Source organism: Neospora caninum, chromosome VIIb (genome assembly GCF_000208865.1).
Source record: "Neospora caninum Liverpool complete genome, chromosome VIIb".
Classification (NCBI taxonomy): Eukaryota; Apicomplexa; class Conoidasida; order Eucoccidiorida; family Sarcocystidae; genus Neospora; species Neospora caninum.
The window spans coordinates 1,897,377-1,918,566 of NC_018394.1; the positions used below are offsets into that span (position 1 = coordinate 1,897,377).

Consider the following 21,190-nt stretch of genomic DNA (forward strand, 5'->3'; position numbering starts at 1 on the left):
GCCTCGGGCGATCTCGGAACTCGCTCGCACCTCTGGAGGCCCAGGGATTCTACAGACACACGGGCCAGTTAAAACCGAGGGGGTTTAAAGACAAAGCAAAAAGCAGAGGCGACCGTTTCGAGTCTTCACACGGGGCGTGTCTTCGAGGCTTCCTGGGAAAACAGAGTTCCGCGCCTCCCTCGAAACGTGGATGTGTCAGCGTCGATGCGTGCTCGTGTTTCTGGACTTGTGACTGCCGGGGACGTATTTCGACGAGGCGGCGATGCAACACACTGGCGGCAAGAAGTCGGAGGAATCGAGGAGAGAAGCATTTCGTCGCGCGATCTTTCGTTAATCGTGAAGTGTTTAAAAGGGGAGTGCAGCACAGAAAAAGGACCAGGGAGGCGAGACACGTCGCGTGAAGACGGGGACAGTCCCTTCATTTTGAAGGCCTATGCGAGACACCCACGGGAGGCGAAAGCTCCGGCAAGGGGACAACGAGCGAAGGAAGAAGTTGGCGAAGAACAGAAGAAAAGAGCAAACTGAGAGAGAAGAGACAGGGCGAAGAGAAGCGTCTTCATTTGCACCACGTCCGGTCAAAAAAAAGTGTGGTAGGGAAGAAATAGGGTCTCTAATAACCACGTCGTTCCAGAACGCAATTCACCATCTGAAATGCCGGCCTCCACGGACGCTCTCGTCTTGCTGTGACCGTTCGTCCTCCTGCAGTTCTTTCCTTTCCCCGAATTCCTCTGCATCTGTGATTCGCCATCCCCAGTCCTTCAGCGGGTTCTCCGCTTCTCGCCTTTCCCCTCCGCAGCGTTTTCCTCTGGTCTCGAAGTTCTTGAAGTCTCTGACGTCCTTTCTTCGAAAGACGCCCTCTTGTTTTTTTTCTCGATGGCGGGCTCTCTTTCAGGCGCTGGCCGGGCGATCAGGCCTGCAAACCGCCACCCTTCGCGTTTGCGTCTGGGCCGAAGTTGTTCTGGAAGGCACAGGCAAACGCCGTGCCTAGCTGAAGAGACAAAGGGTGCTGTCACGATGCGTGGCTCATTGGCATCGCATTCTTCGTTCTTCTCTTCTCCCTCGCCCCCTTCCTCCCGGGGCTTCTCGTCTCTGACCCCCGGACCTTCCCCGCCGTCGAGTACGGCGCACCTGTCTGCTATTTCTTCTCTTCTCTCTGCGTCTCGCTCTCTTTCTCTTTCTGCTTCGCCGTCTCTTTCTCGTGTTTCGTCTGGTGGTGTGCGTGTCTCTGCGCTCTCGCCTCTTTCCGTGTTTCCTTCGGCTGTGAGCTCTCCAGGTTCTGCCGTCGCGCTGCCGTCGTTTTGCGGCAGTCTCCGATTCGCGCGCCGCGAGTTGTTCTCTCAGCGTTCCCAGGGTCTGAAGATTCCTCGACTCGCGCGGATTTACCAGATGGAGCCTCGCGAGCTGAGGAATGCGGTCGCAGACTGCGCGCGCCGCCAGATTCGCATGAAGGAGTTGTGGGACGCCTTTCTGTACCGCGCAGTGGTTCTCCGCGCAGACCTGCGACCTGAGCACGTGGCGAAAATCTTCCATTCTCTGGCCACGGTTCAGAAGCCCGTTCTGTCGTTCATAGACTACATGCTGGAAGACGTGCGCTTCCGAGTGCACCTCTTTCGTCTCCAAGACATCGCTCTCCTTCTCTCCGCCTTGGCGCGTCTGCAGGTGCGCGACGACCTCCTCCTGCAGGCGCTCGTGCCGGTGATTCTGAAGCGCATTACCCCCGCCTCGCCCCCCAAAGACCTCGCGCTCGTGATGCATGCATTCGTCCGCATGGAAGGCCCGCAAGTGGAGCTGCTGGGCAGTCGCGTGGTCGCCTCGCTCGCTGGCCGCCTCGAGGCTCTTTCGCAGCCGCAGAGCCTCGCACTACTCCTCTCGGCCTTTGCGGAGCACGCCAAGAAACAGATCCAGCGGGAGGCGCTGGAGAAGGAAAGGGAACGAGGCGTGGCCGACGCCGAGGACGGCAGGCGCGCAAGCAGCGAACCGGCGGAGACCGGGGCCGCAGCGCACGAGCTCGGAGACCTCAGGGAGACGCCACTTCGCATACCCTTCCGCGTTTTCCTCGAGAGTCTGCTCGAGCAGACTGGGAGGCAGCTGCGCGACTTCCACGCGAGAGATTGTGTGCACACGCTTGCAGGCGTCGCGAGCCTCGCGGGGTGTAACCGGCGCATCCGGGAAGACTCGCGAAGGCGAGAAGAAGCGGCGTTGCTGCGACTCCGAGACGAAGAGGCAAAGGCGGGCCGAGGGGGGAGAGACGCAAGCAAAGGGACAGGAGCGAACGACGGAGGCGAAGACGGGAACGGCGGAACAGGCGAGACGCGGTGGGAGGAGAGTTGTCTGTCGCCGTCGCTTCTGGAAGATGTTCTCTGGAGAGTGCACAAGCGACTGCTGGAGGTGAAGTTCGAAATGCAAAGCCGCGACGCCGTCCTGCTCTTCCGGAGTGTGCATGCGCTTCAAGCCGACTGTGGGGAATTCACGACGGAGACGGAAGAGCTGATCAAGTTGCCGAGACCGCTGGACGCCGGCGCGCGAGGCGAGGCCCGATCCCCCGCGGGCGACGCGTCTCCGGTTGTCTCCGGATGTGGCAACGAAGGAAAGAGGAAGAAGAGACGCCGACCGCTCCTCGAGAGGCTCCGAGACGTCGTCGTGCAAGAAGCCACGCACCGCGCCGGCGACCTGGAGACGACGGAGGTTCTCGAACTACTCCGCATTCTCGCCTCGGAAACCGAACAGGTGAGCCGGGAAAGAGAAAAGGGGAGGAAGGAAAAGAGAGAGGACGAAAAAGGATACACAGAGACAGAGACAGACAGGGAGAAGTAGAATAGACAGAAGTGAAAGAGAGAAGAGTGAAGAGAAGCAGGAGGAGAGATAGACGGAGGAGAAAAGGGGCTAGCGTGAGGAAGGGGGTAAGAAACGCGAGGAAGGAGGGAGCAAATGAGAAAGCGACGCAATCGCAAATGCTTGATAGTTCTGTTTTTACTTTTGTCAAATCAGATGTCCACACGCTGAATGAGAGTCGTTGAATTTCGATGGAGATGTGTTTCAGCAAACAAGCACGTGTATGTGTTCCATTCGGAATCCTTTCTTCTTGGCCTTCGACGGCCTGTATAGACATAGCGGCACCTGACCGGGACGTCTTACGAATATGTATCCCTTTTCAAGTGAAACTCTGACTATGAGACGCTTTCTCTGTAGGGGACAGTCTGTCGCTTGTCCTTTCTGTTTCGTTTTCTTTCATTCGTCTTCTTCGCTGTCCGAAATTTTCGTCATCTCCACCAAAACATGTCAAGCGCCCGACATGTTTCCATCGCGTTTCAGTGCACCCGTACGACCCGTTTTTGTCAGTCCTATGACTGCTGGCCTTCAAGTTTTGTTCTGTCCTTACAAACGATTCTGGCCGTTGGGGCGTGGCCCTCGAACCGTGCTTGTCTCCTTTGTGTGCTTCCACGAAATTTTCGTCAGTTCTACCCCGGCCTAGAAGCTGCGCTCTGTGTCCGTCTTTCGGACTCCCTCGTCGGTTTTTCTTCGCCGTATTTCAAGCCTCCCGTTGAACTCCACAAGGCTCTTCAGCAAACCGCCGATATCTTCCTTCGACTGTTCTCTTCTGCCAAGCCGCACTTGCCGCCTTCGTTTTCCGGCCTTCCTTTTTCTCTGGCTGCTCGATCCCCGTCAGAGCGCGACGCTTGCGGCGGGCTGCGAGGCAGTTTCGCGATTTCTCTGAACCAAGAAGACACCTCGTCTCCGCGGCTGGCCCTTGAACATTCCGGCCGGAACTACCGATTTGCTGGAGCGATCGGCACCAGTTTCTTCAAGCTACTGGCTAAGCAAAGAGAGATGAAACTCACCCCGCAGGTGAGAAGCAAGGATACGTGGAAACGCAGATGAGAGGAAGGCACAACAGGACCGAGTTCAACTGGCAGCCGGTGCGCTAGAAATCCCAGAGGAAGCGAACGCAGGCCCGCGCGCGCGGGGATGCGCAGAGACGAGGACCGAAAGCGCATTCTTTACCCTCTCTCGCGACGACTGGATTGATTGCATAGATACCTAAATGCATGCGGATCGCTATCTACAGACACGTGGAAACGGCTGCCTTGTTTCGCGTGGCCCCGTAGAGGAGGCAAGGCACGCGCTGGTCGCATATCCGCTTATTTATATATATATATATATACGTGTATATATATATATATATACGTATATATATATATACCTGATAGAGTTTGCTCGTATCGATCACTGTGGCGGCTCGCCATTCTTTGCAAAGAGCGAAAAATGTTTCTGCTCTTGCAGCTGCAGATGTTTGGTGCGTGGCCTGTGCATGCAGACGGTTGGGTCAACTGCGTCCGCGTTTTCTTGACACTTTTTTCCGGAGCCGTCGCTTTCGTTTTCGATGTCTCTATCCAGGTTGCTGCGACGGTCACCTGGGCCTTGGGCGTCTTTCACATCCGTGATCCTCACTGGGCAACAACCCTTAAACACCGCAGAGCGTCCGTTGTCTCCTGCTTCACTGGCAACCCCCTCTTTCCCTCTTCCGCTTCTCCGCCTTCCTCTGCGTCTTCGTCGTCTTCCTCCCTGTCTCCCCCTTCTCGGCCTTCTTCCTCGGGCGAGTCTTCGGAGTCTACGTCCAGTGGTTTGTCTTCTGTTTTTCTCGAAGAAGAAGAGGCTGATCAACTCCAGGCGTACCTCCAGGGCGCAAAGACTCTCTCCAAGTTGGCGGGCGGCCTCGCGCTCTTAGGGATGAGTGACGTGGCTGACTGCCTGGGGATCTTTCCGCTGCTGTCCACAGTCGACACCTTCGGAGAAGTAAGCAAGGACACCAGGACAAGAGGCGAGCAAAACGATGTGAGCAGGAGAAAGAATACGGATGGCAGAAGAAGGCAGTGCCTACAGAAAAAGGGAAGGTTGCGAGGTGAGAGAGAGAGATGGCAAACACGCACGAAAAACGACGCATCCTTGTTCAACAGGGTTCGCGCGGTTGGACAAGAAGGCCGGAGTCCGTGATGGGGTTTCAAAGCAAAGCGGTTTCGTAAAGTTCCTCGCTTCTTCTCCAGCGATCTGCGTGTGCGGTTCCGCCCGTCTTCACCTCTGTGCGTATGCAGCCAGAACTGCCTTTGTCGATCCTGATGGCTGCTGCGGTCTTCGACTTGACTCGGCGCCCTGCCACGCTCGCGAATTCTCTCCTTCAGCCTGCAGCTGAGGCGGTCTACAACCAAGTGAGCGACCGTCTGGCTGAAAAAGACCTGACCGGGGATGCTGAACAGCTCCCAGTTTTTCACAACGAAAAAACGTCTCAAACCTACAAGCGCCTACCGCTTCCCTGGAGCTTCTCTACGCGTTTTTGTCTTGCGTCTATCCGCTCTGCAGCGAGAAGCATTGCCGCCGTGGTATTCTCCTTCGCTCCGCTTCATTTCGATGTCGTCTCTTCCCTCGGCCTGGCCTGCCTTCCTCCAAGACTTCTTCGCGAACCCTGACCCCCACGTGGCTGCAGCGCCCACCGGCCTTGCTCAGCTGTCGCTCGGTGGCTGCTGGATTGCTCCGCATTTAAGCCGACTGGGCACTCACGACATGCTGCTGCGGACGGAATTCATCCAGAGCGAGCGGCTAAGGAAAGGCAGCCGCCGGGGCTCTCAGGTTGTCCATCGGAGTCAGCAGTTTGATGCCATCGTCGGGAGGTACCTAAACAAAGCCGGGGTTTCTTCTCTGTTGTACAGGCCAGCGGGGAGTGACGAACTCTCAGGAGACGCGCCTGGTTTTCGCGCACAGATGTCTGGTGAATCGAGGAGGGAAGGACGGGGTAACAAACTGAATTTCGACAAGGTGGGGGATGACACAAACGCAGAGGAACACGCCGCTTGGGGAGGAGAGGAATCTCTCGAGGGCGAAGCCGACGAGACGCCGTTGGATGCCGAGACGGATCTCGCATCAGTCTCAGACCGTTTCGAGGGAGACACCGAGGAGGACGAAGGCATGATCGTCTTTCCCGAAAGGGTGAGGAAGGAACTACTGTCGTGGCAGGGTGTACACGTTGCCTGCGAAGTACAAGTCGGTCCCTTCGTCGTTCCCTTTGCAGTCGACTTGGTGAGTCTCGGTGAACATCTGAAGCGTTTCCCTTTGAGGGCGGCAAAAAAGACCTCGTCGAGTGAAGAAAGTCTGGCGGAGGAGAGCTTGAGCCTGGACGAGGTTCGGGAGGAAGAAACGGCGACAGGCACCCCAGACGGAAGCAGAGAAGAGGCTGAGGCGGCGGATAGGAAATATCCGAGAGCCGAAGACGCCCCGAGGCAGGACGAGCAGAAGTCTGGAGACCTAGAGCAGAACGCTGCGCATGCAGAAGGTGGGAAAAACCCCGAGGGTCCGAATCCCCGCACACATATCCTTCTCGATGTGCTCTGGAGGGATTTCGACTTTTACTTGGAGCCGCATTCCGGCTCAACCCCTGCGTCGTTCCCCAGCTCGGCTCCGCCCGCGCGTGGGCCCGTTCAGGCAGAGGACGACGCTGAGCATGCAGCTAAAGCGCATGCAGAGGAGGGACCTTCTGAAAGTAGGGAGGTAGACGGACGTTCTGTCTCGCAGAGACCGCCAGTCAACAGAGGCAAGAGTCCCATGCTGTGTGCCGGGAAATTCGCTGAGCTCAATGCCCTACGCCGCCAAGGATGGCATGTGGCCTGCGTCAGCGAGACTTCATGGTTAACTCTTGAGGCGCAGCGAAGACGGGGTGAGGGCGAACGTGAGGATCTGAAGCGCTATATACTCTCTTGTATCGCCTCTCTGGGGAAGCGAAAACACAGGCGGCATTTGAACGATCGGGAAAGGATCGGTATGGGAGACGACGGGGAAGTCGCTGGCGGCAGCGCGTCCGATGTGTCAACGGTAGCAAATTCCTAAGCTACTAGCCCCCCTGCATCTCAGCGGCGTCTTGTAACTTTCACGTCTATCTTTTCTGCATCGGCACGACAGACACAACTATGTGGAGTACGAGATAAAATAATAGCCTCACGCCTCGTATTACTGGGGTTGCGTCCACTAGTTCAAAAGGATGGCGACACACTTTTAGTCGCACCCCAGATTGTGCTGCCGCGAGACGAAAAGACCGGAAACGACGTTTAAGCTCTTTTCTGAGTTTCGGGAGAGCACGGACACTTGGGAAAATTCAGGGGTGGAAAAACGCAGGGAGGAGCCAGCGTGTAGCCGTTTTTCAGCGGCATCTGCCGTCGCATGTTCGTCGATGTCGCGAGTCTGCGTCTTCTCATTGTCGTTAATGCCGTGAGCTCGCGTGCAATCAGATGTGGCTTTGTGTCGGTTTCACTTGAGGAAATGCAAAAACGCGTTTCGGAGTGCTCTTAAAGCGCCAAGGTTTCCACTGTTCTCACAACCGGTGTGTGTCCGTACAGTTGTTCCCGCATGTCAACGACCTCGCAGCGTCGCCGATGTATCCTCTTCCGTTGTATCTGAATCAACAGACTTTCTCTTTCGTCTTGTCCGAATATCTTTTCTGGAGGAACCCCTTGTCAACCTGTTCCTCGTATTAGAAACCAACCACCGACGACTGGCCTAGGAAAAAACGGGAGGCAATAGCAGCAGTAGCAGCTACTCACTTCAGCGGCAGCTGCAGAACCCTCTCTGGACTGCTAGCTGGCCTGACGCATGACGAGACACCACAAGTAGCCCGAAGTGTGCGGATAAGAACCTAGGTTCGAAAGCCACAGCACGGGCGGCCGCGGATGATCCTCCCGGGGTTTGAGTAGTCAGGATTCGTCGGCGGTGAATATCGCTATAAAGGTGTCTGCGCATGTATAGAGATATACGTACATGCATTAACCCGTCGGTGCAAGGGTGAAAACGTGTGGATGCATAGATACGGATACGATATTTATGGTGCTCGTGTAACATCTGAGAATTCATGTCCGGTCTCGGCCAGTGTGGAGCGCATCTCGTGGAGTTTTGCCGAGCGACTCTCCCGTTTTGTTCTGCTCTGCCTTGGATCAAGTTGCTTCGGATGAAACGATTGACGATAAAACGCATAAAAGGCCCGCCATCGGCACGCAGGCTCCGCCAGTCACGCGCCTTCCCTGAACCACTCTGTAAAAGCAAGACACGCAACCTGGCCACTCTCCGCCTTCACAGCCGTCACACGTGCGCGAAAATATCTGTGGTCTTTGCTGTGCAACTGTGCGAGCCTCCTGAGTTTCACACCAAACTCGGACGAATGTATCCACTTTTTCCCTGTACGCTATTTTGGCACAACTCTCCCCCCAAGGTTTGCACAGCTCGACGGTCGCCGGTGCATGTGTGTGCACGAGCACGCGGGCGATGGTTTTTCATCCTGGGCACCAACACCGAAACGAACAGCATGCGTTCCCACAAGTCCAGTTAAAATAGCGCGGTCTGTTGGACGGTATTTCCAGTGGACGTCTTGAAAAGCTGCGAACGCTTGGCATAATTGGCAGACGGTTTATGGTAGCCGGTCGCTAGCAGCTGGTGCACACTGTTCCCGCTTTGCAGCGGGCGTTTTTTGAGGCGGTCGCTTGCCAGAGTGTTTTGCCCCGCATGGAGCAAGTTTTCACTGTTTGTGCTACTTGTCGGCAAATGGTCGGCCACGCTTTGTCGTGTAAAAGCTTGCCTGTGAAGTCGTGTGGCGCCGAGCTCGGGTGGTGACGGGAGCCTGCTGTGTGTTTTTGCGTGCATTTTCCGCCATGGGAGGTTTTTGTGCTCGTTCGTACGCCGCTCCGTTGCCGGCACGAGCACTACCCGTCCAACGCGGCCGGGCGAGACGGCTCTACAGCTGTAGGCCGAGACAAAGGCAACGGACAGATCTAGAACGTCAGCTCCGTCTTGTGCGCGACATGTTTTTGTGAAACACTGTGCCTTTCTCTGACTAGAACCGGCCTTGTGTGGCGGTCACATCGAGTCGCTGCGCCGGTGGATGTACAGCTGAGATCAGGTGTCTTGTGAGCTCTCGCGTTTTTCCGTTGGCGGCGCTTCGTGTCCGATGTGCTGGAAGTGTTACCTTTCGGAGGCCTTTCGACTTTTCCTTGAGTAACGACGGAGCGTGAAAGCCCGCTTTGATGCAGGTTCAAAGATTACGGGGAACAACGGGCGTCAGAGTTGAAGTAACCGGTTGTGTCATGTAGCTTGACTATACGATTAGAAAAGCAACAAAACAGCCAAATGTCATTCCGGGTTGTTGCCTTTTCCTTGGAGTGCTCTTCTGTGGACCAGACACCAGGCTCCACGCCGAGCCACTGGAAAGGCCATTCCGTTCTCTACTCTTCGTCTACTTTTTGCCCGATTCAGTTGAAGCTGGCTGCTGTGGTCCCGGACCTACGGTATTCTTATTTTCCGACTCTCCTTTCACGGTCGCTTTTTGCCAAGACAGCCTGTTCCACTTCTTAGCCCACTCCATGGTCGGTGCTGTTACCGTTCTTGAGAGCCACTAGAGTCGCGGCTTCGCTTTCTCAAAGTACTGTCTCCGCCTTGGGAAAGAACAAAGCGTGTAGTCGCTACCCCTTCGCACCACTCATTGTTCAAGGCGATCTTAAGCCTCTGTCGCGTGTCTCCACCGTTCGTAACCAGTGTGCATGACTTTCTGACCCCAGAACTTGTATCAGTTATTGGAAAGTTGCTTCTCTCTGGCCTCCCCGCCGCTCCCTTTCGCAAGGAGGACGGCGTGACGAAACTGTGCCGCGACACCAGCTCACGTTGAGGTTGTGACCGTTGACGGTGTCTTCCTGAACACGGAATTCCGATGTCGTTATCGCGACTTCGTCCTACAGCCTAGAGCCTTTCTTTGGTTCGCTATGGCTGTTGCCGTTTGCCGTACTAGACAGCCAAGATGGCAGGCCCGCTGGACCCGCTGAAGGGAAACATCGGCGTGACTTCCGGGGTTTCGCACCGTGGAGACATCTCCCTCTAGAAGAGTGCACGTGCGTTGAAGCGAGCGCGTAGCCGTGCGCCCTCGATCCGACCCTCTGGCGAGCTGCCAGGACAATCCAGGGCTGTCTCCTTTCCATCGCCCCGGCTCTGGCTCCAGCGCCCCCCACAGCATGCCAGAGTTCTGCACGGGCAAACGCAATTGTACCATAGAACAAAAACTGGAGTTTCCACTATCGCAGACCGTTGCCCCGCGGTGCCGTCGTGATTCCATTTTCTGTCGTAGAGTTTTGGCGGCTGTAATCGACTCGCCTTCTTTCTCCCGCGACCTCAAACGTACTTGTTTACTAGTTCAGTCCGGGTCCACGAGCGGCCTCTAAAGGAACACTTTGGGAGTGATATGCGCTGAGCTGTGCGCGCCCACGCCAGAGTGGGAAACGGAATGTTAGTGTGCGGGTCAACCGCGACTTCCTCGTCGACTCCGTGCCTTCACGAGCATACTCTACCGGCGGTCCTTCCCCTCTGAGCGCCAAACCGTCAGGGTGTCGGGAAGCTGCCAAGCTCTCCTGCCTCAGGTGTGCCGACGACTTGGGCACTTCGAGGCATGCTTCCGGTAGACAGGAGAAGGCCGGTCAGATTTTGCCGCCTGTCATTTCAATTTGGGAGTCATCGTTGAGTGAGACCTCGCTATTCCGACATAGGCATGCCTTGACTCTCCATGCCTCCACGCATCAGGAGGTTCAAGGGCTTTACCATCAGACATTTAGCGTATCCGCACTCTCTTTGCGGCAAGGCCGTCGCCCAGGCACGCCGGCGCAGCCGTTGTATGACAGAAGTCTCTGTGTTTCCGCCCGAGTCCATTCTTGCGAAACTCCAACCTACAGGGAACTGCCTGTTTCAGTCTAAACCCTCCTAGAAAGGTTTGTCACGGAGTTGGATGCCACATCTTGACCTGAGGCGTTTAGGGCTTCCTCTCTCGTTGACAACATGGGGCTTTCTGCAGTGGTACACACAGTGACGCCACGTGAACACCGAGCAGTTCTGGTGTGAAGACGTCGATCTCCACTGCGTGTATCCCCTTGCAGCATTCGGCGTTTCTTTGTTAACAATATGCGTCAAGGCCGAGTGACAGTCAGAGGTGATTGCCTGGACTCTGGCTCTCCTGTCTCACGATGAGGCACAGGTCCGTCTCATCGGCCGATTTCTCGGCAACGCACACGCCTCTTGCCATTCGACGCCCTAGTCAAGTCTTTGGATCTCTCACCCCTTCGGGGTTCCCTTTTCCTCCTTCTCGAAGAGGTTGCTGCGGCATTTCAGCTTCGCCTCCTTCCCACGCTTACTCGTTGCCGACAGCCGCCTTTCAACTCCCTTCAGGTTTGCCGTTCGCGACACAAGGCACGCCGAAAGCAGACACAGACGCGCCGGCTTGGCGGTCCTTTCCATCGTCGTGTTCGGAGCATGCGCGACCTCTGCCGTCTCTCTCTACCAGTGATGCCTCGCTCCGGTCGGACACCCTTGCGTCAGCTCTCTCTTCTTCTACACCTGGCCGCGCCGCTCTCCAGTCTTCGCCGCTTCGGCAGCCTCGTTGCTGGCTACCCTTGCTCCTGTCCCCCTCGAACAAACATGAAGAGGAACAATGCGAAGACTGGTCAGCTGCGTCGCTCGACTTCGATACGTTCGCGTTTCCTCCAGGGGTTATGCAGTTGAAAACCCCTTCGCCTAGAGATCGGGGCCTCTCGTGTTTGCCGTCGCCATCGACTTGCTCTTCCATCCCCGTGGAAACCACTCCAGAGTCGTTCCAGCCATCTGCCGTTCAAAGCGTCGGTCCCGTCCCCCTGGTCACTCCAACGTGCGCGACGCGTCCAACACACGCTCCGGCAGTTCCTTTATCGTCCTCAGAAGCGCTGTTAAGTCCGTCACCCTCGTCTCGACGCTGCGAGCTGAAGGCCTGTACCGCGTCTCACACCTCTCTCCGCAGTTCTGGTGCCGCTGCCGTCAAAGCTGCCGATTTTGCTTCGTCTCCGTCTTTGTCTGAATCCGCCGGCTGCCGGATCCGCATTCCTCAGGCGCCGCAGACCACCTGCGCGGCCTTAGTATCCACTGCTCCTGTGCAGGTTCATGAAACTCCCGGTCGTTGTGAGTTCGCTCCTGCAGAAAACTGTGCCTCAGCAGCGACAGTTCAAACAGGAGCAACCCGCTCGGGGCACATCCTGCGGCCAGAAACGCTCAGCCCCCTGGGGCGTGGGGGCTGGCAGCCTGTGGACAGGCCTAAATTCGGCAAAACGAAAAGAAAGGAAATGTCGTCCTCTCTTTCGTATAGCGGCAGCATGGCCTGGAACACGGGGCTCGATGCTTTGGAGTCCTCTTCGGTTCGTCGATATGAACGCAGCGGAGTCGCAAAGAGCGGTCATGTCTCTCTGAAGCAGGAGATCGTGATGGGAGAGAGTGTCGTCATGCAAAGGCCGTTCAGGCCCTCAGTCGAAGTGAGCAGACGCAGAGAAGCTGCTGTACCAAGCGAGAGGCCTACGGAAACGAAAGGCACAGACGCGCCGGGAGAGACACTCTCCTGTCTTTGTTCCCTGGAACCGAGTGCTTTCCCCGGTTACCTGGACGCCACGAAGCGATACGGAGAAGAAGCAAAGAGGGACAACAAACTGTTCGAAACAGTCGCCATCTTTCGCGAGGCGTCTTCAGCCTCCAAGGATGGCTTTCGCTTTGCGGAGGTTATGGCAGATTCGGGAAGCACTGCTGCGGAAGGCGCAGCCTTCCGGCAATCAGGTACCGCTTTCCGGACGGAAAACGTGGACCAACCCTCTGAAAGGTGTTTGCCGCCAACAATCCTTGAGTCATCGGCCACATGCACAGAGAACACCAAAACGCTGACGGCTGAGATGTGTGCAGTCGTCGAGAGGTCTTGTCTGAGGGCCGATGCGTCTTATGGATGCGGCAACTCTCTGTCGAGTTCAGTGTTCGGTCCAGCTCTGGTAGATACTGGACGCAAAATAGAAGAGGAAATTGAACAAGAAAATCGCGCCCAACACGACTACGGGTTATTTTGTGAGGAGAGACAGAACGCGTCAAACGAGGGGCTTTGTAGTTTCGGAGAAGACCGAGAGTGCGAGTCGGAAACGAAGGGCGGAACAGAACTTTCTGTATCCGCTTGCTGGCGACGCACAACCTCTCCGGCCTCGAGTCCAGACTCTGGTGACTTCTGGGACGACTTGGGAGACAGAGAAGCTACTGAGACGACATCGCCAGGTGAAAGGGACGTGACGGAGCCGAGTATGGAAGAGACGGACGAGGAAAAACAAGTCGAACAAAGCGACAAAGCTACAGAGGATACCCTGGAGTGCAGAGTTCGTGAGAACGAGCTGAAACCCAAAAGCGAAGACCAGCATCACACCGGAGCGCGAAGGCGATTCCAATTATCGAACACGGAATGTGCGAGTCCGAAGGTTTGCCAAGCGCGCATTCGTCATCCTGAAATTGCAGCGGTACGCTTTTTTTTCTGAATGTTCTCGCTCCGTGACTCATGGAAGCATGGACTCAAATCCACGAAAGACAGTGCCTCCTGGAAGCCGTGGATACATCCTTTTTCACGACACGAAGCTATCTGTAGATCCTCGTGTTTCTGTCGCGCTGTACCCCGGGCTCGCTTATCTTCTGCATGGCTGCCTTGTCTCTTTTCCCGTCTGTGGCTTTCCTGTCATGCCTTCAATGAGGTGTTTCTTTTCCGCCTTCGGCTCTGGTGTGCGCCTCTGTCGCCTCCTTTTTTTCTGGTGTATCTTCGCTCTGTCGTGTCGTCTTCCTTCGCTGCCACTCTTCACAAACCCTCAGCGGGAAACGGCGATTTTCTCGCTTTCGTCGCTCCCGTTCGCCTTCTTCCTCGCTGCCGGGACCCCTGAGTCTCTGCCTTTTCGTCTCCCTGTTCTTCCCAGATTTCTCGTGTTTGTCTCTTCTTTTGCTGTCGTTCATCTTCCCTCCGTATCTCTGCATACTTCACAGTTTCTCTTGTCGTTTTGCCCCCTGTCCACGCGCTCGTTTGGAACGTCTTTTTTTGTCGAGCTGGGTTACAGAAGACGCTGCAGCGGCGCTGGCGAGAGCATTTCATGTCGGCGGCGCTGGAGTTTGAGGCTCTGGTAAGCTGAGGAAGAATCGGCGAACGGCTTCGCCGCTCATGCTTGCTTCTCCCTCCGCCGAACGCTCCATTTCAAGCGCGTCGCCCAGTGCCTTTCTACAAGCATGTTATGTTTTCGGAGAGGAGCCCGCGCGCAAGCGCCTCCGCCCCCCACAAACGACACATCTCCGCTCTCTAGATAAATTGAGCCTCGTCTTCCTGTCGCTCCAAGTTCCCGTGTGTTTGTCCCGGGACCGTCGTTTGCGCGTAGAAACGTGACGCAGGCTCCAGGCCGTTTGACCACGTGTCTCTGCAGACTGCGGGTGAGGGCCATGCTGTGAAAGGCCCACAAAGATGACGCCCTGGTCTCTCCTGATGGCACTGATGCTTTGTCCCTCCTCCCCCTTTGCTGTCAAGCCGCAGCGGCGCATGCCATGTCGAAGTTGACGCCTTCGAATTCAGCTTTCTTCAGAGAAAAGTCTAATCGTTCCACCTCGATCATACCTCTGCGTCTTCCTAGGTCCGGTGCATTCGACAAATTCGCAGCCTGGCCGCTGTCGAAGTCCAGCGTATCTACCGAGGTAAAACGCGTCACAGGCGTCACACGCGGGTCCATGAACACGGTTTGCCTGGTGAGGTGTTCCTGAGGCTCTGAAGCAGTCTGTGTTTTTCTCGGAGAGGAAAAAGCTTGAGCCTCTGCACGCGCCTCGCGCACCCCTACGCCTTTACTTATTTCTGCTTAACCCCGCTCCCCGTATCAGACGCGGTCTGAGCCTTTCCGGATGCTTTGGCGCGCTGTCGCGGTTCCGTTGTGGGTGGTGTGTTTCAGGTTCCCGTCTTCGAGGCATTCTCCGAGAAGAAATGCACTGCCTTGTCTTGACCCTCCGTGAGGAGGACATCGCGCAGGTGAACGGAGAACGCGACGCCTGTAGCGAGGGCCCCCGCGGCGGCCGACAGGGCGTGCGGAACGTCGAGGTGAGCACACACGTCTGGTTTCGACTGCCAGCTTCTCCTTCGTCTTCCCCGTGCATTTCGAATCTTTTCCCCGAACGGGCTTGAGCGATCCCCGTTTTACGGTTTGGGGTGCCAGCCCTGTCGAAGGCTGCAAACTCCAAATTTTAAGGGATGCACTTCGTTGGGCAAGACGCCTGGACGGCGACAGGGGAAGGCGTCGCCGAAGCATTCGCATCGACCTAGACAGGAAACGCAACTCGGAGGTCCACAGGCGAGACACCTGGGCTTTTGGGTTTTGCATGCAGAATAGCTAGCAAACAACGAATACGCGAACGCGGAAAAGAGGCATCGGTACACACCCCTTGACTCGTCTCGAGACACTCGCTGTGCACCTGCATTGCGACAGCTTTCAACACGCAGAGGTCTTCCTCCGGAGAGAGGGATACGCAGCGATGCGCACACGAGAGATCGGACTGAAATCAGTAAGGAAAAAGTGCTTCACACTGGACACGCATTCGACCCGCGCACGCTTTGATGTGTCGCTTGCAGCTGGTCGGAGCCTTCGGCGACCGACCGTGGGAAGAGCGTGTGTCGATGCGGTTTTGCGGCGTACGGAGGTAAGGGAAACGCGCGGTGGAGTGTGGCGTGTCTTTTCCTTCTGTGCTTTCTTCCTTCCTGTCCTTGGTCTTGAAGAAACGAGCATAGTTGCCCTGAACAGCGCCGGTAGGTTCAGACAGAAGAAACCAAGGCGTTCTGTTTCACCGGGGCGACAGTCGTACGCTGACGCGTCGCCAAAACAGATCACGTTCTCTCGCCCTACCCTTGGCACGTGTTCTGTGTAATATGGACGACCGTCTCCGGGGTTCCCTGAGGTAGATCACAAATGCATTTGGGGATCGACGCACGCCAGCTTCATGGGCCAACACACGAAGAGCGACCGTACACAGAAACAGGGTTGGAAAAACCAGCTGTGTATGTGGACGCAAGCACACGGGTGTCCCGTGTGTCCGGCTGCGTCTCGCCAGTCCGTGCCTGTTTCATCATTTCATGATCCTCGGCAAAATATAGGCGTGCGTGCCAAGGGAAGCGGGGACCTGACCAGCCTCTTGGTCAAAGTACACGGCCTCGTTTTCGACACGGCTTTTTTCGCTGTATGTTGCTGCTCTGGCAGATGCTACACGGCAGCACGTCCGTACACCGTGGGGCACCATCTCTTCAAATTTATTGTCGACGGCAGCTACCGATGCAGTGGGCAGTATGCCCAAGTGGCGGTAAGCGACGCCACACGATACGCATGCATATATATATATATATATATATATATATATATATATATATATATATGTACATACATATGTATATATATACATACATATGTATATATATATATATATATATATATGCAGCTATGACTTTTTAGAAGTGTTCATTTCCCTTTTGGGGACTGAGTGAAACTTCGGTACTATTCCAGAATGGGTGTATATGCGTGTCTCTTCGCCCGTCATGTGTACATTTGAGTGTCTTCCGCAACAGGATTTCTCTTTTTCTCACAGGTAGAAGGATGTGAGCACCGGCATGGAGATGTCCTTCGACCTTTGCCGTTCTCTCCCTTCTTCCCTCTCTTTCCTTTTCCCTTTCTGATTCCCTAACTTTTCTTTCCGGCGCGTCTCTCCCCTTGCGCTTTCAGGACTCGGCCGGGAATGTGAACAACTGCATCGACGTTGCGGACCCCGTCCCTCCCGCTCTCTGTCTCGCTCCGCGGTTTCCGTGGCCACGCGCACGAGCTTTCCGGTGCGCCAGGCCTTCGACTCTCCGTCTGCCGTGTGGGGCGTTCTCAGGGCATGAGTTTCCTCCAGTAGCAAGAAGTGGAGACAGCAGATTTCCCAACGACGTTGACGGCGGCACACTCAGTCGCTCGTCTGGACAAGAGGAGCGAGGAGTCGAGGCAGCCTGCAAGCAGCAGACGAGCAGGAAGAAAAATGCACGTGGGACGGCGGGGGAAGATACAAGCTTCAACGGCGACACGCAAAATGGTGGAGGGGACTCCCCCCCTCGACGATCTGCTAGAGACCGCGAACCGGCATCCGGTCGTGGAAAAGGCACGGAGGAAGATGGTGAGGAAAACGCGCGTGACGCCGTTTTTTTACAAACGTTCACAGTCCAGGCTTGGCGTGCACAGGCATCGATCCGAACCGAGAACCGAGGCCAGCTTTCCGACGCCCTGAGAAGACGTGACTCTCCGTCTTGGCTCGTCCCTTTGTCGGAGACGAAACCCCCGCTTTTTCTGGCTCTCGCAAGTCGACACCCCGATGGATGCAGCCACGCGGCGTTTCGCATGGGTCAAGAGGACGAGGCAACAAGGGAAATGTGCTTTCTGGAGAAGACACTGGTCGGTTACGAGAACATCGCAGATCGAAAGGCCGCAGTGTCGGCCGCGTTCTCTGTGAGGCTCCACAACGGCCAGGCCGAAGCTCCACACTTGTCAGCAGACTTGGACGACGTCGTCGCGCCTCTTCTCAGCTTTCCCCGCTGGTCAGCTCTCAGCCGGCGTGCCAGGCACGAGCGAAGTTCCCGCATTCTTCCAGCTCTTTGGCGAACGGCCTTGACGCGGAAGGCTTCAGGTGGGTTTTCGTGCAGGCGGACCGGGCGGAGCGCAGCGAGTGGGGGCGATTCGCCGTTGGCGGAAGATGCGCAAAACTGCGGTGGATCCCCCAGCCGCTCCGACGGTTCGCAGACTGCCTCGGGTGCGCAGCGTCCTCCCCTGTCTTCCGCAGGGGCTTGGAGCCCAACTAGCGGCCGCTCTCCGAGCCCTCGCCAAGTCGACCCCTCAGCCATCGGCCAAGCGGATGTGGGAGACACCGCCGACGAAGGAGACATCGAAGGTGCAATCCCTTCTTGTCGCCTGTCAACGCTCGACAAAGAGAGCAGCAGTGGTCTCTCTCGTTTCCGCGGCTGTGAGGCCGAAGGTGAACCGGCAAGTGACACGTGTTTCGAGACGGTTCTCGAGACCGCCAGAGCTTCAAAGCCCTTTTGTTCGGGAAATGTCCAGGATGCACGCGTCACACGAGGTTCCCTGACTTGCCTCGCGAAGAAGCCTCTGAGTCACCGAACGCGACACAGACAGAGAGACCCAAGGAAACGAGAACTGAGTTTCGCCACATGTCCAAGACGCAACCCTTCCGCCCACCCCGGAGAAACCGAGAGTCACCAACCACAGCAAAGCCGGCGAAGCCTCGTCACAGGCGCCTTGGTTTCCTTTCCGCCACTCTACGAGAGTGGAAAAGGAGGGTCAGTGCACCGCGAGTCAAGCGCGGAAGCGCCGCAGGTGCCGACGTTGTTGTCGCATCCAGCTGTGTCGGCCCGAGTCGCGCCGTTGCCTGGAGAGGCGCGCGGGAGGCGACAAACGACGAGGCGTCTGGCTTTCGAGGGCCCCCGGTCGGCCCCCGTTGTTGCCTCTGGTCTTGATGGAGGTGTTGCCTCGAGGACGCAGGGGAACGGAGCGGCACGCGATCGCGACGAATCGACAGGGGAAGCGCCGAACGGCGACGCAGGGAAGACGCACACAGCGAAAGGCTCGGTTCCGTGCGGAGGCAGTCCGTTGCTGCTGGATGCCCTAGCCGCCAGCGAAAGGGACAGCCTCTCTTTGGAAGCAAAATACGGGAGCGCATGCACCGTTCGAGGGGAGTGTTGTCCTCCTGAACAGGACAGAGAAGAAAGCATAAAAGGTGGAGTGTCAAGGGGAGCTATCGACCGAGTAACTGCAAAGGCTGGCCGGGGGTCTGGAACATCAGCGGAAGACACAGAAGGATCAAACCTGCAAAATGAAGCAACCCCGGGAGAAGCCGGAGGCGCTTGCGTCTGCTCTTCCTTCGACAGGGTTTCTTTTCGAACGGGTGTACCCAAAAAACACACGTCTCTGAGCGCTCCGTCCATCTCACGACTGCGCGAGAAGGCTCTGCGGCATAGGGAGCAAGTCTCAAGCGACTTACTCGTCCAGGGTAAAGAGCAGTTCGCCGACGCGGGTCTCTCAGCGGAAGTCGGTTCCCAGCCTGCAGGACCGGAGGGTGTTGGTGCCTCAAAACGCGGAGGGCGTCACCACCCGAAAAGGCCTGCCGACGTATGCGCAGATCTCGCCTTGTCGCTTGTGGAGGGAACCTGCGACCGGTCCCGGGGGAACCACGGGCCGAACCGCGAGGGGGGGACAGGCGCAGAAACGAGTGGAAAGGAGACGCTCCGCGGCCAGGAACAAGGCGCGACTGAACCGTTTGAGGTGGAGGAAGTGAAGCCGGTGCGCCGTCCGTGTGGGCGTCTGCCGCCACTTGCCTTTGAGAAACTGTTGTTCACGGCCGCTCTAAAGATCCCGGAGAAGTGTATCCACCCAGCGATTTCTCACTCCATACCGATTGCATGGCTTCGAGGGGTCCAAGAGGAGCCGACGAGGAAAGTTCTCTGCAGGGTGGCGGCGTTACGAGGGCCCACGCCTTCCGACAGCCCCCACCCTCGAGGCATGCAAGAGCTCGGCGGAGGCCGGTGAGGACGAGGCAAATCCGCTGCGCAGGTGCTACCGCGAAGCGACGCACTGGGAGTCAGTGGCGGCGGAGACGAGTTCACGAGGGGCTTTCGAGTGGAAACAGCTGAAACAGGTTGCATGCAGACAAAGCCCTTCGCCACTGACAGGAATCAGCCTAGCATCGACGAAGAAACAAAAGGAGGGGCAGAAAAAAGCGCGAGCGTGCAGAGCTGCCTGCTCTCTGTTGGCTGTAGAGCCTGGAGTCTTCAGATCGGTCTTCACGGCGACACGAGTGACCAAAGCAGTCAAAGCCAGGACTGCCGTATCCTAGAGCAAAAAACCGGGGTTAAAGAGAGGTTCCTGTATTCCTGTCACAGTTTGCGCGTAGACGTCAGTGATCTCCGGGGGTTCGAAAGGCAGTCGAGACACTGCCTTTTCAGCTGACGAGAACACGTGATGGAACTGTCTGGAAAGGGTGCCGGTCTGAAATTGGCTCATACAGCGGAGAGAAATAGAAAAACGTCACCAAAGCTGCGCCTTACATGACGCAATTCACACAGTCCACTTATCTCGCGACAGGACATTTCTTTCGATTTTCGTAGTGGCGGTTTGTCGCGCCTTCTGGCTGAGCACACTCGCCCGCCTGCGATACTCAGCACTGAGTGCCTCTCACTGGGTGCACGGCCATCAGCACGACCAGATGGGCGGCGCCTGCGATAAATCCCGAGATAGCCCCGGGTTCATCCATCTGTAGACGACGCAGCAAGTTTGTGATCACGCGTGTGTGAACACCTTTTCAACGTCTCTATCCCGGTGAGGTCCCCTATGTGGTATTGAGAGGCAGAGACAGATTGTGAGAATGAGCGACGAAAAGACCAGGGTCGAGCGCAGTGCGTGCGACAGGAAATGAAGGACTTTCATGGGCGAGGAAGGGGGTTCGAGTCCTAAACTGCCAGTGTGACAGCAAGCGCAGAAAACGACGAGGAGGCTTACGCTGCTCTGCCGCCGCGTCCAAAGGCCGAGAAGCACGCCACTGGAAGACTACGTTGGGGGAACACCTGGCCCGCGCCGCTCAAGAAGGCGCAAGACGAGCGGTTCGGGCTATCACAACGGATACATAGAGGGCTTCCCGCGCGTTCTGTATACATCTGTGCTTGCTCTGGAAGACACGAATGTACCTATATGCGCGTATCGCATATATATATATATATATATATATATATATATATGTCGTTTTCCTGAAGGCGAAAGGGGGCGATGCTTCTCTGACGAGACTATGACACCATACCAAAAATATGCTCACGTATTTGTCGGTGAAAGAGTGGAGGCCGGATGCATCCTCTGAGAGATACGGGATCCTTCTGTGCCTTGCGACTCACTGTGTCCAATTCACCAGAACATTTCTGGAATCTTGGGTGTCATGAAGAATCTACCCGTAGGACTTGTTACCTACACCTTCACTTCCGACAGCGCATAATATCTACCCTCAGGTACCAGTGTTCTTGAAAAGAACAGGCAACACATCGTTGCTCAAGAGGAGAATATGTACACGTAAAAGGGGAAAACGGCGGCGCCGTTTTTTCTTCGGCCGCTCCCCCCCCGTTGTCATAACAACTCATCTATTCCTGTTGGTGGCGCTGGCAAAAGCAAAGCAAGTTCCCACAATCAGCCTGTTTTTTCCCGGTGTCGGGCCCATTCGAGTACGTCGGTTCATTCACATGGCGGAACAGCTCCACGTTTCTCTGCGGTAT

The 21,190-nt window shown here is 56.4% G+C and overlaps 2 protein-coding genes across 2 annotated transcripts; both read left to right on the top strand.

Annotated features, from left to right (window-relative positions):
- Positions 1–1,386: 1,386 nt before the first annotated feature.
- NCLIV_026320 (conserved hypothetical protein) lies at positions 1,387–7,095 on the top strand (the record flags this gene model as incomplete). The annotated part of the gene is made up of 6 exons (XM_003882826.1): positions 1,387–2,727; positions 3,457–3,846; positions 4,396–4,794; positions 5,091–5,204; positions 5,356–6,529; positions 7,016–7,095. The coding sequence occupies 6 exons, from the start codon at positions 1,387–1,389 to the stop codon at positions 7,093–7,095; spliced, it is 3,498 nt and encodes a 1,165-aa protein (XP_003882875.1).
- Positions 7,096–12,155: 5,060 nt separating this feature from the next.
- On the top strand, positions 12,156–19,463 carry NCLIV_026330 (conserved hypothetical protein; the record flags this gene model as incomplete). Its single annotated transcript, XM_003882827.1, has 8 exons — positions 12,156–13,352; positions 13,935–13,997; positions 14,496–14,556; positions 14,805–14,950; positions 15,479–15,546; positions 16,101–16,200; positions 16,617–16,720; positions 17,567–19,463. 8 exons carry the CDS (start codon positions 12,156–12,158, stop codon positions 19,461–19,463), a joined length of 3,636 nt encoding a protein of 1,211 aa, XP_003882876.1.
- Positions 19,464–21,190: the final 1,727 nt, after the last annotated feature.